This window comes from Blennius ocellaris, assembly GCF_963422515.1.
Source record: "Blennius ocellaris genome assembly, chromosome: 7".
Classification (NCBI taxonomy): Eukaryota; Metazoa; Chordata; class Actinopteri; order Blenniiformes; family Blenniidae; genus Blennius; species Blennius ocellaris.
The window spans coordinates 8,808,399-8,831,228 of record NC_137656.1 but is presented as its reverse complement, the minus strand read 5'-3'; the positions used below and the strand labels follow the sequence as shown (position 1 = coordinate 8,831,228).

Genomic DNA, 22,830 nt, shown 5'->3' with positions numbered 1-22,830 from the left:
AGGTATTGAATTGCTGCTATTGATCTGCAGATCATTGGCTGAATCCCTCTCCCGGTGTTATGCCGGAAACACCTGGAACAGCACAACAAACAACGTATAATAAATAAAGATGTGTTATCTGTCATTTCCCCCCACTTTGCACTGCCATGGTCAGAATGGACCCTATAGCAGGCCAATTCTGATCGCATGTTTCACCCACATGCCACGAGAGAGAGAGTCAGTGCTGCAGCGTCATGCCCATCAGGAACAGATCTGCGAGTGTGGCTCATTCTGGATGATGTCTATCACCTGAACAGTGTTGATGGGTTTTTTCTGGGAGGTTGTAGGGAGGGTTGCAGCGTGCCGGAGCTCCGCCCTCGGCTCCTCAGCCTGACTTGCTGCTCTGCAGCAGCATGTGAGGGCAGAAGCGGCGGAGATCGAGAGGCTGCAGCAGCTCGGCTCCGCGTTGTTGTTGTTATTGTTGTTGTTGTTATCGCGGGATAAACCCGTCAGCCTCTGGGTTGACACGACCAGCGGCGTCCTCCTGGATCTACCCCAGAGGTAGGAGAGGATCGGGGCTTTGTCACGGTGTCGGAAGTTTTTTTGGATCGGAGTTTCTGCTGGACGGTCTGAGCTCGCCCGGCTGCCCGCGGCGCCCGCCTGCTGCTCCGGCCAGCCAGCCGTAAGAGAGCCCGCTGTCCCCGGCTGTCCTCCCCCCCCCCCACTCTCCCGATCCAGCTTCCCAGGGAACCATGGCGCTCAGAGCCAGGGCGCTGTACGACTTCAACTCGGAAAACCCCGGCGAGGTGTCGGTGAAGGAGAACGAGATCCTAACTTTGTACAGCGAGAAGGACATCGACGGCTGGCTGGAGGGGACGAACAGCCGAGGAGAGCGGGGACTCTTCCCGGCGTCATACGTGGAGGTCCTGCGGAGCGACGCCTCCTCCGCCGTCAACAACAGCAGCAGCAGCAGCTGCACCACATCTGGGGACGCGTACCCGGACTCCCGCTACGCCAACATCCCAACCGGAGGGTTCGACGGCTCCTTCAAGCCGAAAGTTGAAAACTTTTCCAAGCCGTCGCCTCCTGCGTTCGCCACGTTCTCTCCTCCGGTGCAGCAGCAGCAGCATCATCCTCCTCCTCCTCAGCAGCAGACGTACCAGCAGGTCGGCCAGGGCAGCGACGACGACTGGGACGACGACTGGGATGACAGCTCCACGGTGGCAGACGAGCCTGTGGGAGGCAGGTATCAGGACTTTGAAGGCAATGGCCCCTCCAAGTATAGAGTGTCCACGTCCTCAATGGCTAGGGGAAATGCACAGCAAGCCAAGAGTTCGGCCACAGTCAGCAGAAACCTGAACAGGTTCTCCACCTTCGTGAAGTCGGGCGGCGAGGCGTTTGTGCTCGGGGAGGCTGCGGGCTTTGTGAAAGATGGGGATAAAATCTGTGTGGTGATGGGTCAGTGTGGCCCCGAGTGGCAGGAGAACCCGTATCCCTTCAACTGTGGCATTGACGACCCCACCAAGCTGACCAAGTTCAAGGGCATGAAGAGCTACATCTCCTACAAGCTGACCCCCACCCACACCCAGAACCAGGTGAACAGGAGGTATAAGCACTTTGACTGGCTGTACGCCCGGCTGGTGGAGAAATTCCCCGTCATCTCGGTGCCGCACATCCCCGAGAAGCAGGCCACAGGGCGCTTCGAGGAGGACTTCATCTCCAAGAGGAGGAAAGGCCTGATCTGGTGGATGAACCACATGACCAGCCACCCCGTCCTGGCCAGGTGCGACGTTTTCCAGCACTTCCTCACCTGCAACAGCGCCGACGAGAAGGCCTGGAAGCTGGGCAAGAGGAAGGCCGAGAAGGACGAGATGGTGGGAGCCAACTTCTTCCTCACCATCAGCACCCCGGCGACTCCACTTGACTTCCAGGAGGTCGAGAGCAAAATCGACGGGTTCAAGACCTTCACCAAGAGGATGGACGACAGCACGCTGCAGCTCAACGCCACGGCCAACGAGTTTGCGCGCAAGCAGATCAGTGGCTTTAAGAAGGAGTATCAAAAAATGGGCATGTCGTTTAAAGTACTGAGCCAGGCTTTTGACATGGACCAGCAGGCGTACTCAGCAGGGCTCAACCAGGCCATCTCCTTTACTGGCGATGCCTACGAGTCCATCGGAGAGTATTTTGCCGAGCAGCCAAGCAAGGATCTGGACCCGATCATCGATTTGTTAGGCCTTTACCAGGGACATCTGGCAAACTACCCAGACATCATTCATGTTCAGAAAGGTAACAAACACAACATCTGACTCTCCCACTCACTGGTTTAATATTGTATTCAAGTCTTGCTTTGACAAACCTCTCAGGTATCTGCTTATTATTCCATATACTTTGATTCAAATGGTCTTGTTTCAAATGAGGTTGCTTGCCTCACAGTGATGAGACAAAAACTCAATTCCGGGTTAGGGTTTTTGTATGTGCGGTTTGCATGTTCTCCCAGTGTTTGTGTATGTTTTCCCTGAGCGTCTGTAAGTTTACTTGTTCACTCTCTGCCTTGTCAGTAACCCTGATGGAGACACTTTCAGGGTGAAACGTGCTCGTAGATTAATGGCAACTGTGATAGAAATTACATGGTCATGGTTACTTTATTGGTACCTGTAGGTAGACTTGTTTTACAGGTTTTGTCATCACGTAGCACGTCAGATCAAATGGGGTGGATGAATCACTGTCAGTAATAATTTTCACAAAGCAGTTCAATTGCCTACAGATTACAAAGGACTGTCATCATCCATTTAAGAGACTGAGGTGACCAGCATCCGATATTTTATTCGATCTCTTTTCAAGTCGTTTCGAAATTCACAACGCGTCGCTGTAGAAACCCATAATGTGGCAAGACTGTTATTGATATGACAGTGTTTTGCTGAGGTGCTATCAACAGCTTTACATCAAAGAAATAAGTGTGTTTGCTCTGTCATAAAAATAAAATAAATAAATAAACCGCAGCATTCGTGTCGGGCGGAGTTGCCGTTGCCAGAGCAGCAGGCAGCAGTCGGGTTACAACACATCATAGGTCAATTTGCAAAGCAAATAGGCCAGCGCTTGCTCACATGTGGCCGCCACTGTTTGTCCCACCTGCTGAATCAGAAGGGCGGCACCCGTCGGTTCAGTTGTGTGTGACTTTCCAGTCCCGGTGAGGTCATCGTGGATACAGAGACTTTCCTTCCTGTCTCATCAATGTAAAGATTTGAGCACGGAATTCCTGACACATGATGACTCGCTGTGTTCTCACCGGTGCCACAGATAAACTGGATAGTTGAACTAATCTAGGCCATCGTCCTACACAACCCAAACCGGATCATTGTTTTCTTTGTTTGGCAGAATGTCCCTCTCATGACAGGCGACACTGTTATGCAAGAAGCAGGGCACTGGAGAGCTGATGAGAAGAGCGCTCTAACTGCTGCTGCTGCCATGTGCCGGAATGTGTTGGAACGTCTTCCTATAAGCCAAACTTTTCCGTCTCCCATTGCCCCGCAGGTCGTACTCGACTGACAGCTTTGTGAATGTTGTACTGTCATTTGTTAATAAATACTGTCAAATTCAGAGGCCTGCCTGAAACAGTGCCATTGCAGGGCATAGCGTGGGAGAAGAGCCAGTGTTCACAAGATTATAGGATGATGTTAACTAATCCTCATCATTTCATGCATTAGTTCCAGTTTTTATGATCGGCCTGATCAGTATCACGCAACTCGTCAAGAAATTCATGTTTTGTTTTTTTCGCAGCGTGGTGCGAAAAACTGACTTACAAACGTCTCGAGATGAATTAGCAGTGCGACAACTTGAGTCCAGCAGCTTGGTGGTGACGGGCCTTGTGGACATCCTGGTTTACTGCTGTCTGAGGCCCGAACAAACATTGGGCCTCTTCACTACACAATAGTTGCACAGGAGGGGACACAGGGCGGACTTGTTTTCACGCCACAGTGGGACACAAACTTCGCATTCAGCTCCAAAATGTAGATTCCCTATGTAGACCACACACACACACACACAACCCACATAAGGTGACACAGGCATTTACACTGTCTGGGCAAAAAAGCGTCAGTCTGATTGTACAGATAAGAGATTTCGAAGACCTTGCCGCAGGCGAAATGTTGAGAAAAGACATGCACTGAAAACAGCCGAAAAGAAAGACATGATGCTCATGAGATGAAAGCGGTGTCACGCAGAACCTACTTGATCTGAAGGTACTAGAGATTTGCTGCCTCAGCACAAGTACACTTTGACTATTGTTGTTGTTATTTTCCATCTGCCTGTCCTTGAGCAGAAGAACTATTCAGTATGGAAACGGTGCGCATGCGCAGTCGCGGCGTTTCAGAAAAGATCCCATGATTCTGCCGCCACCCTCCCCCACCAGAACAGCTGTGTGTGTTCAAATTCTGTAATAGAGTTGGCGATCTGATTGTTTAAAACGATAGCGATACACTTTTCATTGCCTTTATGAAGTTTGTCTAAACAATGGTGTCGGGAACCAGTGATTCATTCACGTTATTAAAGTGCACCACTCCCATGTCAGTGTAAACAAGGTTAACACATCTTTTCTGGCACGTGCAGTGCTGCAATCGTTATCAAAACATTACCTTGTGGCCGTGAAATTTATCTAAAATGAAAACACAGAAACTATGCTGTTTCCAGCCTTTCATTGTTGTATTAACAGGGTCGCAAACGCCAGGTCTACCACCAGTTATGCTTCAGTTATACTAGTTAAACTTCCGCTAACTGAGGTTCAATGAGCACTTTGTTGCCACATTCAAATCTCCAAACTCCAAGTAAAAGTAAAAATTATCTCTGTATTAAGGCTTTTTAGCCACAACACTTCTTGTGGAAAAAAGAAGAAAGGCAAAAAATGAATAAATGAAAGTGGTTGTCTAATAATAAAGTTGTAGATATAAATATGTGATCATTAAGTTTAAGGGGCTGATTTTGTGAGGTGCCTTTCTCTATAACTGATATATATTAATTTCAACACGTATAATCATTACACTTCCTTCATGATAGTTTAACTCGTCTGTGAGGAAGTGAGGTTTATTGCTTCCAATCCAGTGCGTCACCTTTTACACTGGCCAGGCCACGTTCTTTGTTATCATAAACTGAAGTGGACGTTTCCACGTCAGAAGTAGCTTGGACTCTTGGAGAAACTCATCACAGTGGCTGCTAATCCTGTCTTATCAATAGTCGAATTCTATATTTAGCTTCCCTGCATTTATCTTATCTAAACCGCAGACACTCGGCAGGCTCTTATTTGTCCCAGTGAAACACGAACCTTCCCACATTGACCATCACAGTATCGATCTCCTGCTCCACAGGGACTCCATTAGCCATTAGAGGGGCAGTCTGATGGGGACAACGCTCCCAACCACACATCAGGCATTGCTTCTAAAATATCTCCTTTTATTTCTGTCCTCACCTGATGCAGACGCCTCAGGTATATTGAAGTCTGACGTTTCTACTCGCGTCAGGCTGTTGAGAAAGGGTCAAGGAGATTCCACAAGTGCTCACTTCTGAAAATGCAAAGAAACTTGCTCTTTTCCAGTCGTCTCATTTACGGTTAACGCCTGGTGGCTTTGACAACTGTTAGTTTAGATTTTAAGCATTGCTGCATGCAATGTGAAGAGTTTAACACACAATTTTCATGATGTTTTCAAGCGCGACTTTGTAGTTTTGCTGTTGAGAGTTACCCGCAAAATCAATCCAACTTCGTTTTCTGTCCACATAAATGTCCGTGTACTTGTGATTTTTTAATATTTATTGCTTATTCTTGTATGTGTGTGTGTGTGGCTTCACTTCAAAAAACAAAACAACTGTGCTAACTCGTGGCCTAACATAAAAAGTACATTGTTTTCAGTCTTTCTGCCATTTCCATGTAAACACACATCGTTTTCAAAATATTGCCGCGTAGACGCGAACGTTTTCTGAAACGAAAACAAAACAATTATGAGTTTTCAGTTGGAACATTGTTGTGTGAATGGGGCTTCAATCGAAACATTGCTTTTCCAGCACAACGAAGTATTGTTTTTAATGTTTCGGTGACTTGTTCATGCAGTTTTTATAGAAACATCCAAATTGCTGTTTGACTTACAATGTTGCAATTGGTTGAAAACACTACAACCCGGTTGTAAAACAGGAAGCGAGCGCAACGCAGCTTAATTTGTCAACAAACAAAGAACCTGCAACAACTGATGTGTGAAGATTGTAAACTTTGAATGTCTCATTTGAAGAAGGTATCAAAGTACAGATCAAAACTTTGTACAGCATATTTTTCAATCAAACTGCAATCATGCAGCTTCTATGTGAGTAAAAACATTAACAACGCTGCCAGTTCTTGTTTAAAGATGGAGTCAGAGTGAGTGTATTGATCTTGTCTGCAGTGCTTTGTGAAGGAAAAGCCTGTTGACTGAGAGCAAAACAATATGATCTGTATTACTGTCAACGGTAAATGTAGATACACTGACAGAGAAGCATGTACTTTCAACTTAAAAATTGTGAATTTTTAGCCGATCAAAATAAGCAGGACCTTTCAATCAAGCAGATAAGTATCCGTGCATGTAAAAAATTGATTTAAGGTATTTCCTGTATTATTATTTTTTTTTTAACAAAGTGAAAATTTTAGGTATTCAAAATTGAAGTGCAGAAATAACTTCTATCAGGTTAAACCCTGGGCAGGTCAGCAGTTTATCACAGAGCACACACACACACACACACACACACACACACACACACACACACACACACACACACACACACACACACACACACACACACACACACACACACACACACACACACACACACACACACACACAGATTCACACTGACACACACAGACAACTTCGTCACTGCTTATTCTCAAATTGATGTTTCTAGTACACTGAGAAAAAAACAATGTGTGCGCAGAGACATCATGCAAACTCTGCTCAGAAACTCACCTGGACTCCAACAGGAGACCTTTATTGTGAAGGCTAACCACTACACCAATGTGCACCCATTGACTTTTTATTGCACTTGTTCGCAGTTTCACTCTTCACAGCTTTGACTGCACACAGATCACCTTTTATTCGGTCTGGCGTTAATTTGCCGTTCCTCCGGCTTACTCAGCACGTCCCTCAGAGCTGTACTTTTCTGATCCCATCATCATTCTATCACAAGTGATTAAACAATGGCAGGCGAGTGAGGGAAAGACTGTGATTGTATATCAGCTGAGTCAGTCGTTTCTGCGCTGCAGGATATGTCTGATGTATTGTTACGGGCTGCTTAAATGTCCCTCCGATGCACAACTGGAATGACAGAGGAGGTGGTGGAGTGATGAGATGAGGATTGCCCGCTGGTCGTTCAGGTCAGAGGGCCTGCCTGGTGTTGCGTAAGCGTGGATTACGTAAGCGCTGAAATGGCAGCCCTGCAGTGAGCCCAGGAGGGCTCCGTGCCACCTCCGTACACCCGGGGGTGACTTCTGCACGGGAGATTATCAGGAATTCTTCCGACCGAGGGCTATAGTTTCTACAGCACGCTTATAAACCTTATTTATCTCCATCTGCAATGCTGCGTTTGGGCAGCCATCAGCAGCTCTAAATCCTGAATACCCACACCACCGTATATAGACAATAGCATTGTACATTTCAGATATATTCCACATTCCCAGGAGGCAAACGGCTCGGCGGCAGCACAACACATCAGGTGCAATAGAGGATTAGAGAGATCTGTGCTCATAAAATCTTTATGCCTTAGTATTTACAATAGAGATCGTGAAGTTTGACTGAGAAAAGAAAACTTGACGACATAACTATGATTTCTCTACCTACAAAACATTGTGTTTCCATGAATGTATTTTATTTCTTCTATTATCTTCTTTCATTTTGTGCATCTATTTATTTAGATAGATGTTAGTCATTAGTATATATAGTTTGATTATCATAACGCACTGATGGTTTTCCAAGCAGTTCGTTAAGGTTTGTTAAAATGTCTTTGAGAATTGATCGACGAAATACATTATTGCGATACTCATATTGATTATGTCCTACACCCTCTCGGATACATCTGCTGTATCATCAATACTCACACCTACAGCCTGTTGAGTCAATTTGGTTAACATGCATAATCTTGAAGGGGGGGGCAAAAACATTCTACCTGGTGAAAATACAACCCAGACATTATGAGAACTCTACAAAACTCCACAAAGAGAGGGCCCAGCTTTTTTTCAAACACAGAATAATATTTTATGCTCTTACAATATTTTTTTGGTGATATCTCACTCATACCCTTATGATCCCTTCGCAGTGAAAAGCCCCATTGAACATCGTGACATTAGTTCTATGACACAATAAATGATGCCATAAAGTCACGTTCTGGTTTGTTGATCCCCCCCAAAAAGTACATTTTAAGCTCTTTTAAAATGGATTTTCTGACCTTTCACAGAGTAAAAACTACATGCATCTAATGTGTGAGTCATGTTAGTTTTGGTTTTATTTTTACAAGCAGCATGAGCAGCGGGGTAAACGACGTGGCTCTGCTTACTGCAGTTTACCGACACCGTCGTCTGAACTCCTCCCATCTATTAGTGTGCTTTTAACACAGGAAACCACAGGCCTGTAAGGTACAGCAAACACCTTGGGGAGTTGTATTTCGGTCACTGGACATCTGTGTCCATCGCTCTCCCCAAACCTGCCCCCCGCTGTGATCTCTGCCTCTCTTCCCGTCACGTTTAATCTCGTGTACACTGCAGCGACTCTGAGGTAGGGGTCAAACTGCAGCGGAGGAAGCCACACAACGAGAAGGCAAAAGGCAGATTTCAAGGGGGCCGGAGGAACAAACGGGAGCTGTGAAGCTGTTTTATGACCTTTAAACGGAAGTCGGGGGAGTGGAGGCTTAGGTCACTAAGTCCTTTACTCCAGGAAACGAGCAAGTTGAATCAGAGTTTTGACTGAACGTCGGTGACTCAGATCACACAGTGACAAAAAAAAAAGGGGGAGGGACGGGGTATTCATTTTTGGCCCGAGGTCACAATCTAAGCTCCATCTTATAGAACAACTGTGCGGATTATTTTGTCTCTCAGCCCGTCGTGTCACGAAGACTTTTCCACTTGCCAAGTGAACGCGGTTGCACAGTTTTGAGCAATCACGCCACGATTACACCACATCAGTGTCAACACTTTGCGCCGTCTTTTCCTCAGGTGGTGCGTTTCGGAGTGTCGAGAAAACAAAGGGTTTTAACGTGAAGCTCCAGTCTGCTGCAGGACGGTTCAGTCCAGCTTGATGAGGACACTTGCAGATCATTTTCACAAACAGTAAATGCTTTTCCTCTGGGGTTTGCACCGTTTCATTTGCAGGACTAAACAGCAGATGGTAATCGTATACAGTATGTCGCCTTACTTCACCATGAGGTAGTTCAAGGTGACTACTTTACACCGCCATTAAGGCACCATTAGCATTAGCAATAAAGGCAAACTTTAGAGTTGTCATTTATAGGGTAATGATAATCATGTCACCACATTGAGGGGATGTCTAAAGAAAGATGTAAGCTGTCATGAGACTTCTGCTTTATGCTCCATGTTTAACGGTCCATTTTAGGATTTCAAAAATATGTGACTCATACACTTCTGCTGGGTCTGTAGACATAACAAATAGATAAACCAGTTTTGTAGTTGGATAAAACTGGCAGCAAGTTTCCCTTAATGGTTACATTAGGTTTGAATGTTGAAAACCTCCATTGCAAAAGTTGTTCTCTGTTCAGCCGTGACTTTAAAAAGCAGAAACTGAGGTGAGAAGATGGGAGGAGTACATGTTAAGCATCTTTTTTTTTTTTTTTTACATTTAAGAGTCTAAAACGTCATAGGTGACGCTGCACCGCTCAGGTTCTGTCTGTGGTCGTCTTTCTTTCCAACCATTTTTTTTTTTTTTTAGTGCCCTGCTCTGACAGCCCATCACATTCTGTTAGTTCCTCCTGCTTTCCCCCAGATATTTATCGCTCATGACATTTCTTCGTCGAGTCGGTCACAAAATGCCAACAGTTTAAGTCATCGGCCATGAGCTCCCAGTGTTACGACCCTGCTCTCAGCTCTTTCTGATCCATCTCCAGAAAACGTCAGACGCTCATTTCTCATTTCAGCTCTGCAGCGACTGAAGGCCTATTCTGCACCGGGCCCGCTGATGGTGAATACGTGTGAACACGCGAGGTTGAAAACCATCACGCTGCTGCTTTGCCACAGAGACGACAGCAACGCTCTCTTCCTGGCACTTTGAAGCCACAAAGCAGACACTGATTATACTCTTTGTATGAGTGTACTAATCTCAATGTGGGGGTAGCCGCTCTTTACACAAACGCAGCAGTCAAAGAATTGTCCAAAAGCTGGATGGACTATTCTTTCATGAAAGAATCCAATACTGAAAGACGACTCGTGTAAAGTTTGCAGAAAATCGATTTTTACTTTAAACTTCTTCATAGAGCACCTCCTGAAAACAAAGTGTTTAAAGAGGGAAGAAATGAAATAGAAATGTACATGTTCAATTGGATTATCGGGCTTTATAGGGGGGAAATTTAAAATCAGGTATTTGAAAGACACAATCATCTAAAAGTAAGCGTGTAAAAGGGAGTGTTTCTGATTCTGCCAGCTTTATCCTAAACAGCAGCTTGGAGTAAAGCTTTTTGATCTGCAAGTTTTAGCGTCGACCTTTTGATCAAAGGCACGTGAATGTTTGTCCATCCACAGATATTCTTTTGCTTAAAAATGGATGTGTGAGAATTTTCAGCATTGGCAGCCTTTTTTTTTTTTTCTTTTCACATGCAACTCAGCCACAAATGATGTGAAATGTTCCAGGGGCATTGTGTAATAAGTAACAAGTCCTTGGTCTTGCATGAGACTTGTTCGCTGGACTTCTGCAGCTTTTGATAAAGCAGATAAGAGGTTAAAACCGTTTGTGACACTTCTGCGTTTCTATGGAAGGAGGGGATTGTCTGCAGTCTACAGCACTGAAGACATGACAAATCGGTAAATATTGTAAAACTCTGTCCTTTTTAAATCAAATCAAAGTGAACAACAACCGTGAAACGGGCTGCAAGAATTCCTTAAATGGTTGCGTTGGGCTGTAAAGTGATGCAATGTACCAGATATTTTTAGACTTGGGGGCCTCACATTTCCTAACTATAGACACTGACGGGAGTCTGGTTCTCAGGCAGTTTGGAACAAACCAGTCATTCTCAGAAGTCTCGCCACTATTTTTACCTGACTTGTTTGGTTTCTGGAGTTATTTTCAAGGAAAGAAGTCTCAAAGAAGAAACAGGGTTCACAGAAAAAAAGAAAAAGTTTGATGATACTATTAGTTTGATTTCAACTGTTTATATAAATTACAGTTTGTTTTTTTCCACCCCAAACAAACAGGAGCCCTGACCAAGGTTAAAGAGAGCCACAAGCACGTGGAGGAGGGCAAGATGGACCCAGCGCAGGCGGACGGCATCAACGAACGCTGCAACATCATCTCCTGCGCCACGCTGGCCGAGATCCAGCACTTCCACCGGATCCGCGTGCGAGACTTCAAGGCGCAGATGCAGCACTACCTACAGCAGCAGATCACCTTCTTCCAGAAAGTCACGGGGAAGCTCGAGGAGGCCCTGCAGAAGTACGACAACGCGTAGCGCCTCTCCCGTCCCGGCGTTGGGTGGGGGGTTTTTTACAACCCGGGTGACAAACGGCCGTGCGCCTCCGTTCGGCCTGCCGGCAGCGTTTTGGCTGGAGGCGGCCGGGAGCAACTGCTGGTTGGTGCTTTTCCAGCAGGGAGGGATGATCAGGGAGATTTGGCACGGGTACAAATTAAAAGAAAGAAAGAAATTTCGACTAGAATCCGGGTTTCCTCGTGGTGTCGCCCACAGTTTTGAGGACACTGGATTGTCCCACGTTGAAAAGAAGATGTGCAGTGTGATGACGTTAGGCCAAGTTTCAACACAGACAAGAGTATAACTCAGTTAGGTCTCAAGAGAATCGATCATGATATCGGTTCAGCGCTCGGGCCAGCTCGTGGGCGAATGAAATCTAATTTCCCGTACAGCGAGAGAGAGAGAGCAAGAGCGAAGGACCGTCGCTTTCACTGTTGCCTGCACATCCGGGGCAAGATTACATATATCAAGTGTTTAAAGCCTTACGACTCCGTTTCTATCCAGTGGTTCCAGTGACTTGCCGCCGCGGCGGCCAATCGCACTGCCTTCTGGACACACTCAAGCCCCTCCCGGTGCGGTTTCTCTCACAGGACACAATGTTTACAGCCTTTTCACTGAGCTGCCACCGTCACCACCTTCTTGCTGTGCCTTCTAAATTATGGTCAATTTTGTTACTAGTCATTAAGAAAAGTTTTATAGACTGTTTATGTAGAAACATATTGTGTTTTGTTTTCGGACAAAGCTGCATATTTCTTGCAGTCTTTGGCAAGAGAGCACTGCTTTAAATAGCAGCAGTGTCTTTTATGGGACATAAATCTTCTTTGGATTGATTTTTAACACTTGCCTACGTGACAATATGGGATTAAGGATTACCTGCTTTGACAATGAGAAGCTCTCGCTTCACCTGCAGCACAACTGCTGACGAGAGCATGCGGACTTTAGGGGTGGGGGTGGGGGCTTCGGGAAGTCGTGTCATCAGTTTGGTTTTCTGGCTTAGTTTTGGGGTTGTGTTCAGAGGCGGGGCGAGCGTAGAGGGGATTCCACGTCTCTTTTAATAATGTGGTCCTTTATTCTAGCACAGATCCAGACAGGCCAGCTGCACGGATGTTTTTAACCTTCATGACACTGGTTGCACCCTGATGAGATTAATGTAGAAGCAGAGACGGTGAAATAAATTCCTCCTCCACAGTAACTTGCTGCTTGGCCCCGTGTGTTTTTTTTCAAACATCCTTTTTTTTCCCTATCTTGACTAATTTTTTCATTTAAAAATACTCTGTGTGCCAGTGAGCAACCTAAAAGAAAAGTTTATGAGTTTCTGAGGAGGTCTTTGAGAGTACCCCCCCCCCCCCCCCCCCCCACGACAGACAAGTGGAATTTCCACAACAATGTAATGTAGCCACTTAACGATTTACCGTACTAAAAAAAAGACAAAAGAGAGCAAAGCAGACAGCACTGCAGGTTTTCTTGGCTGCCTCCCAGGAGGCTGTGGCTGCGCTTCACACTGAGCTCACGCTCGCCTCTCAGATCTGCTGACAGCACAGAGCGCGGCGGGTCATCTGGGACATCTGGCCGCTGTTAGAAGTGTCAGCGTGGACGGCGGCGAACGCGTCGTCAACAGGAAAAGGTCAAAAAGAACGAAAACAGCTGGGATTGTTTCCCTTCAGCTATCCTCACCTCTATACCTATATAAGAAAAATAAAACAGCAGGAGATTTAACCCTGATATTTGTTCATTGCATGTTCTTTTTTTTTTTTTTTCTTCTTTCCTGGTGAAAAACCTGCCAGACTAGTAGAAGCAAACAATAAACGGATAACATCAGGTATCGTCAGCAGATAGCGGCGAGGCTGTGTGGTGCACCTTTCTAGAACCTGTGTTTTCCTTCTGTGCTCCCGCAGAACGATGGCAGTGCAACATGGGAAGCTACTGTAGAAAAAGATGAAGAAATAATGAGATTTTAAAAGCATCGGTTGGTCAGCCCGTCCTTCTCTTCAGTCGTCTTTCCTGTGCTTGATCATATATCATATATTTCAGTCATTTCCATGTTGATCATCTCACTGTTTGTGACGTCGATGACATCTTGTCACCGGGGAAGTTTCAAGTTTGTTTTCCCTCTCATGCATCATTGACTTTTCTATAGTAATCTGTAGTTTTTGTGTTTTACATAAATATAAGATGAAAACGGCCTGAGGCGGTCTCGCTCCGTCGGGCTTCTGTCAATACTGCCAACGCCCGAGGAAATGGGTGCTCCTGTTTTCATGTTCTCTCTTTTCTGGGCCTCAAGCTCAAGTTGTTCTAAATTTGTAAAACAACTAATTGTTGGACACATCGAGTCAATCTGAAAAACGTGATCGGTAAACCTGACATCATCTGGCAGCACGTGATGGCTGTGGATCACATTTAGATCTCTGGATGAGATGAGCAATAAATTAACTGACAAAGGAAATATTTTGAGGTCATCTTCTTTGCATTTCAGCTATTTTAGGTGGGGGGGGGGGGGTTAACTCATGGCAGTCTAGCAAACAGGAAACATCAGCCCTCCACTGGATGCTTCATGTCTTTCATGCAGCATGTGCAAACCTCAAGAGTGAAACACACAACCACAACAGCAGCGATGGAAACACCGTTCCAGTGTCATTGTAGCTGAGTGCAAAGCTCAGAGTAAACCACGTTTTCAGTGGGGATTTCCTCACTAAGACTATGGAAGAGGATGAATGAGACATAATTGCTCCTCAGAGTCTCTACAGCTCTTTCTGATTCACTGAATGGAACTTAAAAAAAAAAAAATTATAATTTTGTCATCAGTCTTGTGAATGTCAGCTGCCTCAGGGAGGCCAAACTACAGCCTGGACCAGTCGACTCTCCATCACAGGGAAAAATCCTCACACACAATCACACTCACCCCTTTTTTTTACCTATGGAGAATTTAAACTCATCAGTTAACAGAGAATTCATGTCTTTGGATTGTGGGAATTAACTGGACTGTGAAATCAGGTACAATAGAAACATACACATTCTACTCAAAGCCATTTTTCTTGTTATAATGATAATGAAACACAAGTTGGTTTTTTTTGTTTGTTTTTATAGTTAGGAAGGAAAGCCAGAACAGTTAATCGAATTATCCAGGTTTCTCAATCAGATTAGCTGGCACCGACTTGAAAGTTTCACCACATTGTTTTAAGAGACCCTGAATCAGAAACTCCTTGTGTTTTGGACTGTGTTTGATTTCCTGGTGCGCCCTCCGTGTGCAAAACACAGATCCGACTCCTCAGAGCTGTGAAAAGTAGAGGTTGAGGTTGTTGAGGTCGCACGCAACCTAGTTATCCACCGAATCAACCCTCTGATTAGATGAGCCTGTGTTTCGTCTGCCATCTACAGCCTTCAATCGACTCCTCACCTTGCTCGTGACAGCCGGTCCACTCCACTGACATTACTTCACACCGAATATCATTGTGACTTTGGCCGCCGACTTCCTCATACGGCTTCAGCTGATTAAAGCCGTCCGAATGTGATACAATAATGGTAGGAAGTGCTCCGAGGTGGAACACAAAGATTTCATCCCTCGTAATTCTTCTGGTAATACTCCTGAATTGAAAGAGGAAACACAAAACCAAACACAGGATTTCTCTTAAAAGGAAGTGGTTTGTTTCAATTGGCTGTACCAGATTACAAGTCGAGGTGGGACTTTGGTACAAAGAGAACATGTCGTTCTTGCATCTGTGTATGTTGACACAGCTTTTGTCTGGTGCTTTGTATTGCTGTAAAATCTCCATGTGAATTGAACAATCAAGTCTTGAAACTGAAACACTTCAAAACAAAAGTAAATCTGACTATATCCTGTCTGGCAATTGACATTTTCTGTCAAGTTTCACTGAACATGGACAAAGAAAACTGACCAAGACCTAAACTAAGAAAGGTTTGGGCTCGTGATCCTAACTTCATTTTTTTTTAAACAAGAGAAACTGCCACTGCTAATTCAATAAAAACAAATTTTCAGCGTTTTAAAGATCATCATTGAAGGTAAACCATAAGTAACAATTCACTTGTTGTCATGTTCCCAGATATGATGATTTACATAAAAGTGAGTAAATCCAGAACGCACCTGCTGAGGATGTACTCTGTAGTATCTTGACTGAAGCCTCAAGACAAGTGAAGCATTTCATTTCCCCTGAATGTTTTATTCTTTTTTGATGGAAGACTATGACAAGGAACTCAATTGTGAGCAGTTGTTCAGACTGATAAGATTGCCTTGCAGCTCCACCCCCCCCCCCCCCCCCCCCAAAAAACCTTCATCTGCTCAGGTATTTCGGGAACAAACTTCCCCGTGCTGTTGTGGTTCTCTCCGTCTCTCTTTTCGCAGATTTCATGCTTTTGGAATGTGAGGCGTTTTCCTATACTCAGCATATTCCTGCTGGAGGGTGCAGGAGGGGGCGGGAGCGGGGGACTCTGGCGGGGTCTGCTTTCAATTACACCCGGCTCTGCCCCGGCCTCTGATCCAACACCGACGCAGACCTTAGCCTGACCCAGCTCAACGACCCCGGTGCCGTGGAGATATTTAGCACTGAGGCTCTGCGTACATCCTCCATCTCTGGGGAAAAAAAAACACAAACAAAACACAAACCAGCTCCTCCAACACTTTGTGTGCCAGTCCCAGCGGTAGGATCCCGTCCTGGAAAACAGTGTGCATGCAGGCGTGTGAATGAGAGGCAGCATGTCTAACCCTCCAGGGAGGCCTCCACCTGGGATCTGTTTGTCCCTTGTGATCTTATTTCATTAAAAAATTCTGATTTCTTTTTAATCCAACATCACCACATACAGGGAGAATACCTCATATTAAAACTACTAATCTGCACCAGAAAAAGGTTGATATGCGACATCTGTATGCAGATAAAACAAGGAAGCATACAGGTTTTACGTGTGTGTGATGACTTCCTCTTAAAAGAAAGATCACACCTGAGATTATCATACGTTGTGAAGCATGTGACGTGCCTGAAGTATTTACATCCTGATATGAGATTTTGAAGAAGCTGAAAGCAGCCGATTGTCAAAAAAGCAGTCTGAGTACAGTGTGTGCTCACGTGTGAATCATCCATCATGTGTTAATTTAGTTGAACAAGCGGTTATGTTCTTCCACCCCGGGCTCAGATTGTTTGGCCTGGAGGCATGTTGCGCAACAATTAACTATACTGCAAATACTTCCTTTAAATGTAAGTCATTGTCATAATCATTAACGATTTACTTCAAAATTATTTCTCTTTTTTTTCCTCCTGAACATGTTCCTCCTGCAGTATATATTTTACCTGTAGAACTGAGTAAATGAACGTCCGAATGTTATTTTTGGCCCTGGCGTTTCCGGCATCACAGGCGTATCTTAGTAATGCAGGCAGTGTGATTAGACAAACACGTGGGTTTGGTCAGCAGCTACCATGAGGTCATCCACTGACCGCAGCACAGCAGGTCTCTGCCCAGACCCAGGGGCGAGGCGTCCGGGCCTGGAAATGGCTCAGCAAGCCTCTCCCTCGCTTATTAAATGTTATTCTGTGCTTAGTTCAGTTTCTGTGCCCTAAACTTTGTACTTACTCTCGCCCTTATTGTGGAATGTGTCGTACATGGTATATGGTAGTTTCTGTGGGCGGCCACAGCTTAAAAAAGCAGAATAAACACCATCTTCCACAACCGCTCAGGTTGTCTTGAATATCAAATGAATCTTCAATACAAATACAATAAATATATATTCTAAAAGAGGAAATACTTTTACAATGTTTTAATTGTGCTTTTCGTATTGTGGATCTTATGCTCATCAGTGAGCAGAAAATTAAGTCTGATTTCTACTCAATTTGTACATGGCGAGATTTAAAGTGCTACACTTTTGCAAATCATCACACGTGCACAATTAAAGGGATTACTGACACTGTTGTCACACAGTTGTACAAGTTGTTAACGTTTATGTCTTTAAGTCAGTTGCTAATTGTGGTGCCACTGCATGAGGGGGAGCTTTAATACAACTAGTTTCAATACAAAATATATACTGCAAATGATTAATTTGTATAAAAAGGAAGAAAAAAAACAAACAAACTTGAAGGTGGAAGAAATGTGTAAGATTTCATTCTATTTGCTCAGAGTAACTCCCACAGTTTGGGCTGTTTACTTGGTTGTTAGTCTCCAGTTGGATCTTCTATTCAAAGTGTGTGTCTGGTCGTTCTACTTTAAATAGATCTGGGAGAGGAAAGATGCCGGAGTCACACACAATAACATCTTGTGTTATGTACCGATATTGATCGGATGGGGCTGGTATACTCCAACAGGCAAATACACGTTTGTTAATCATTATTTTTAATCAACTAAAGAAAAAGTAATTGGTGTCTTTGAGGTCAATTTTAGGACATGATTCACAGGGACATGGCAGCCCCCTGTGGACCGCCAGCAGCGCTACTGTTTATTCTCAGTTAAAAACAAATAATAATAAACAAGAAGTACAAATAACATTGATGCCTTTTAGGTGATGTTGATGCATCATTGTGTGTTTTTGGTGTTTTGTTTTGTTTTTTCCCCCCCAAGGAAAGCATGGAGGACATGCTGTATGTCCTGTACCTGGCAGACTGTTCAGGAATGTGGGAACACTCGACATGCTGTAGCCCCGGTTTTGTTTTTATAGGCTTCACACAGGAAGCCCGCTCTGGTGGGGCCTCATTCATGTTGTCTGAAAAATGCTGACTGCCCCCCCCACCCCACCCCCACCCCTCCTGGCTGCTCTCCAACACACACATGCACGCACACACACACAGTACAATACATTTACTTGCCGTACTACAAGTAGCCACTCGTTGTTTAACTCTCAGTTTTGACCACAAAATGAGCCTAAAGCACGTCTTCGTCTAAAAATTAACTGATTTTTCCAAAGGAAACATCTAGAACATCTGTCCTCATCCACCCAACAGGTTACACGAGTCCATATGGATCAGTGTGCAATCAGGTTCAGGTCCATGCCAGTAAATAGACACCACCGTATGAATATAAGCAGAGTTCTTCTGCCAAGAGAATCCACCGAGCAGGTTCAAATGTTATGGCTTATAACAGACACCCAGTCAAGCTTTACTCAGTCTCAAAATGTGGAAACATATCGGGTTATGAAATAAACCTCCATAAAAGTGAACTTACGCTCATGACCAAAGTGGAGGAGCAACATTTACGAATCAAGAGATTTGGTGGCCTCTAATTCCGCTCACTTTCCATTATGTCTGACTGAAACTCTGCTAAATGCAATTTTTAAACGTAAGGTCGACACAAAACAAATAATAAGCAGAATGTACCTTGTATGTCACTCAACACATCTGATATGGTTAATCTGGACCCTCTCCACCGTCTTCAGTGTACCTGACCTGCTGTTGTGCTTCACAATGATCACCACGGATGGATGGATGGCTCGGTTCATTGTCGCTTCAACAATCGACCTGTGTGGGGGTTTTCTGATGAGACGTGGCTGGTGGGTCAGCATAGACCCGAGGGCTGGGTCTCACGTGTCAATAGTCGCATCATCCAACAACTGCTTCGTGTGTGGGACAATACTGTATGGTACAACTTAATTATGAGGATTTGGTTTAAGTGTAACTTACTCATACTGTGCAATATCACACTGTGCAATTATTCAATTTTAATCTATCCCATTTCTCATCCTGCTCTTTTATTTATCGTTCATATGCACCTTATTGTAACTGTTTGACTGTTTGCACTACTTTTTAAAATATATTTAAATATGTTTTTTTAATGCCTTTTTTTACTGGTTGCTAAGCAACGACATTTCGTTGCCAGTTCCTCACTGCGTGATGTACTGCAATGACAATAAAGAATGTCCAAGTCCAACTGTGAAAAAGCACATCTGGAGCATGAGCATCATTTATGATCTGATAATGGATGAATCCACTGACTGCCTTGGATGATGAATGACAAAAATCAATAAACTGCATGAGGGAGATGAGCACATGTTTGCTGGCTCTGAATGTAGATGCGTAAGAGGGTTATAAGGTTAAAGTTTGTTTTTTTTTAAATATTTTTTTAAATATTGAATCATAAATGCTTACTGAATAAGAGTTTTGGTTTAATCAGAACGCTAAAATTGTGAACTTCACCTTGGCACACATCATTAAAATAAGGAGCTGGAGACTAACTATCTTGACATACACTACCAATAACCTAAAATACAAATATATTGATATATATTCATATATAATGCAGTCCAATCATTAATCAACCGTCCCAAAATTTCGAGGTGAGCAATGAACACCTCAGAATAAAATCACTGAAACTGCAGAAGAATGCAGCGACGCCGCCATCCTGGGAGGCACTTACATTAGCCCATTAAAGACCACAGCTTTCCTGCTCGTATACTCCTCACATTAAGTGCGCGAGCTGCATCTCGGTGGTGCCGCTTCGGATCACCTCGGCCACGTTGGGAACGGAGAAAAAAAATTAAATCTCTGTTCGCCGACAGGAGCCAGTGAAAGGCGACTCTAGCTCCAGATTACTAAATAAAGACACCTGATAGCGATGCCACTTGAGTAAAGAGCTGTGGGAAGGAGGAGAAATTAGGGAAAGTGCACCGTTTGAGCAACAAATATTTTCCCCCTAAAAGGAAAGTGTTGTACGTGGCTTTCGGCAGGAGCACGTTAGATTCTGAAAGCCTTCGCAGTATTTTACGTGCCTTGATTCGCTTATATGATATATTAGTATCTGTTAGAGCAACTAGACACTGCTATTTTTGTTACATTAAAAACAGAGAAACTGAAGTCTTTTTTTTTTTTAAATGAAACCTCATCTCTGTGCGTAAAAATGCGACTGGAGGTTGAGAGTGATTCAATTAACCATCTGGATATGTCAGACTGGAACCTTATTAAACTAAACCAGCCAAGACGCCTTTGTCTCCAATCCTTTGTCTCACGGGGGTGCCATCGTTCTTTAACCCTCAGCCCCACAATTTCCCAGCCTTAAATTACAATGATTACTGTAGAGATCTAATATCCTTCGGCGGCAGCGCTATATATTCAGTTTTGCAGACACACAATGGGACTGGCGCGAGTTCCCTTTTAATTCTGAGCACGGTGTCGGCAGAACACTGCAGACGGCTCACGTCACCATCATCGGAAGCGGCGGCGACGACCCCGAGGCCCGAGCATGTGACCGTTTCCTGGCAGACGTTCGCATTTTACACGGCAGACCGTCAGCATTTCCCCAGTGCAGATTTCCTCTTTGTGAAACTACAATCTGATCTTTGTTCATGGAAGCAGAATTCTGCTCAATGCAAGGAACGGCCTTTCGCAAGCAGCGGCTTTGCTCTTTAAATGCACTTGTTTTTTTGGGTTGTTTTTTTTTTTTGCAACATCTGAACAAATTGTGAATGAATCAAGAAGAGTTGAACCAGGATCGGCACATTGTCATGGCTTCATCTCTGTGTTTACAAAAAGAACCGATCTCGAGACTTTGGCTGCACTACGCTCACAAGAACAAGTTGAAACGACTTGTACGTGACTCCTCATCTTCATCGGAGACATTGTTGTCATTTCAGGCACGGCTGCGACACTGCACCGAGCCATTAGTAATATATATGCAAATGCATGGAGTTCCCCGTGCACATTCCTGGGATTGTTCACATGCCGTGCAACAATTAAAACATTTGGCTCTTTATTCATGATCACTTATAGAGCTACATTTGATTTAAGCACAGATCTACTCCACTCTCTTTACTACTTTACTACCTCGTAAAACACCGTTTTGCGCAAGTCATAAAATAAAGCATTTGATTTCCAATATATTTAGATTTGGTCACATTTCAGACATTGCATCAGGTTTATAACCTAATAAAACTAAAAAAAATATAACGTCACTAGAATCTTGAAAACACCTTTGTCATGTGACATTTATACTGAATCTATGTCCTGTATTGGTATCCACCATTATTTGCAACTAGTAGATTAAAATACATTAAGTTTAGACGCCACGATCAAAACAATTGACGCCTTTCTGATTTCAGGCAATGAAAACAGAGCAATCCCTCTCGGGAGGATCTTAGTTTAGTGAGTCGTCAGCTTTCCTCAACACAAGCAGGCCGTCTCAGCCCGTCCTGCAGCTGTGGGTGGTCTCACCAGGATCCGCCATGTTTGGAGGGTTTTACTTCTACCCTCGTCACGACAGAGGAGCTGCAGCGAAGTGGAATCTGCTGCAAAAAAACCCAAAAAATAACAACAACAATGTTGGTTTGACAGTCTGGGGTTGAGGTTGATGCTCAGTCTAGATTCACACCGGAGAAGTAGGAACGGACGATGACAGGGTGCCTGCATGTTTGTTTGTTTGTCTGTGTGGAGAGGAGGGAAGGAGCTCTTTCAAAGCTCCACATAGAAGCGAGAAAATACCTGCGTGTGAGCCCGCAGTACTGAGCCTGCTCTTGTCTACTCTGGTGCATGAATAAAATTTATGAATTTTATGCATTTAAAGGAAAACGTCCATGTACAGCTATATTAAGTACATTTTCATTCAAAAAACATAGTAAAATTGTTACTTTTGTTAACATTTCATCTATCATTTCACTTTGGATGCTTGTCGTCAAGTGCTGTTTCTTATCCATCTCTATTTATTGCTCTAATCATCAGAATTATGACCACTAGACGTCGCCACTCAGCTTCTGATTTTACATGTGTCCAGTCTGATCATACTCACTGATGTCAGAAGTTTCAGTTTGATAAACTGTGCGGTGGTAGCAGAAATAATGCGACAAAGATTTTACATGCTTTCGAAGCAGTTCAAGACTCTGGAATCACCTCAATGATGAATATGCGGCTGCGAGCACAAACGTCTGAGCCAACATAAGTGTATTTCTATTTTTTACATTTAAACGCGACACGATTATCACCATTCGATATGAGATTTAGATTAGATTTACTGAAGAAACCCCCAGAAACCAGAAGGGCTGGATGTGTTCTGCTCACTGTGGTGGTAATGGTGAACTGATCAAGCCGTTAATGTCGAGTTCAGGGTGGACGTTTCATCTCACAGCAGAAAGACATGAGTTACCAGCCGGATCCCAGTGAAGCTGGATGTTTGGCGGCTCTGTGGTTTAACATAATTGTGTAAAGTTTGCAGCTCACATGTGATGCTGTTCCTCACCACTGCTTC

General features: G+C 44.2%; 1 protein-coding gene across 1 annotated transcript; it reads left to right on the top strand.

The window, feature by feature from the left end:
• The first annotated feature begins 420 nt into the window (after positions 1 to 420).
• On the top strand, positions 421 to 12,829 carry snx18a (sorting nexin 18a). The gene is made up of 2 exons (XM_080499516.1): positions 421 to 2,265; positions 11,399 to 12,829. Exons 1-2 carry the CDS (start codon positions 732 to 734, stop codon positions 11,650 to 11,652), a joined length of 1,788 nt encoding a protein of 595 aa, XP_080355642.1. The 5' UTR covers positions 421 to 731; the 3' UTR covers positions 11,653 to 12,829.
• Positions 12,830 to 22,830: the final 10,001 nt, after the last annotated feature.

Coding starts and splice junctions, on each gene's coding strand:
- snx18a (XM_080499516.1), top strand. CDS start 732: ATGGCGCTCAGAGCCAGGGCGCTGTACGACTTCAACTCGGAAAACCCC. Junction 2,266..11,398: donor CATCATTCATGTTCAGAAAG/GTAACAAACACA, acceptor CCAAACAAACAG/GAGCCCTGACCAAGGTTAAA.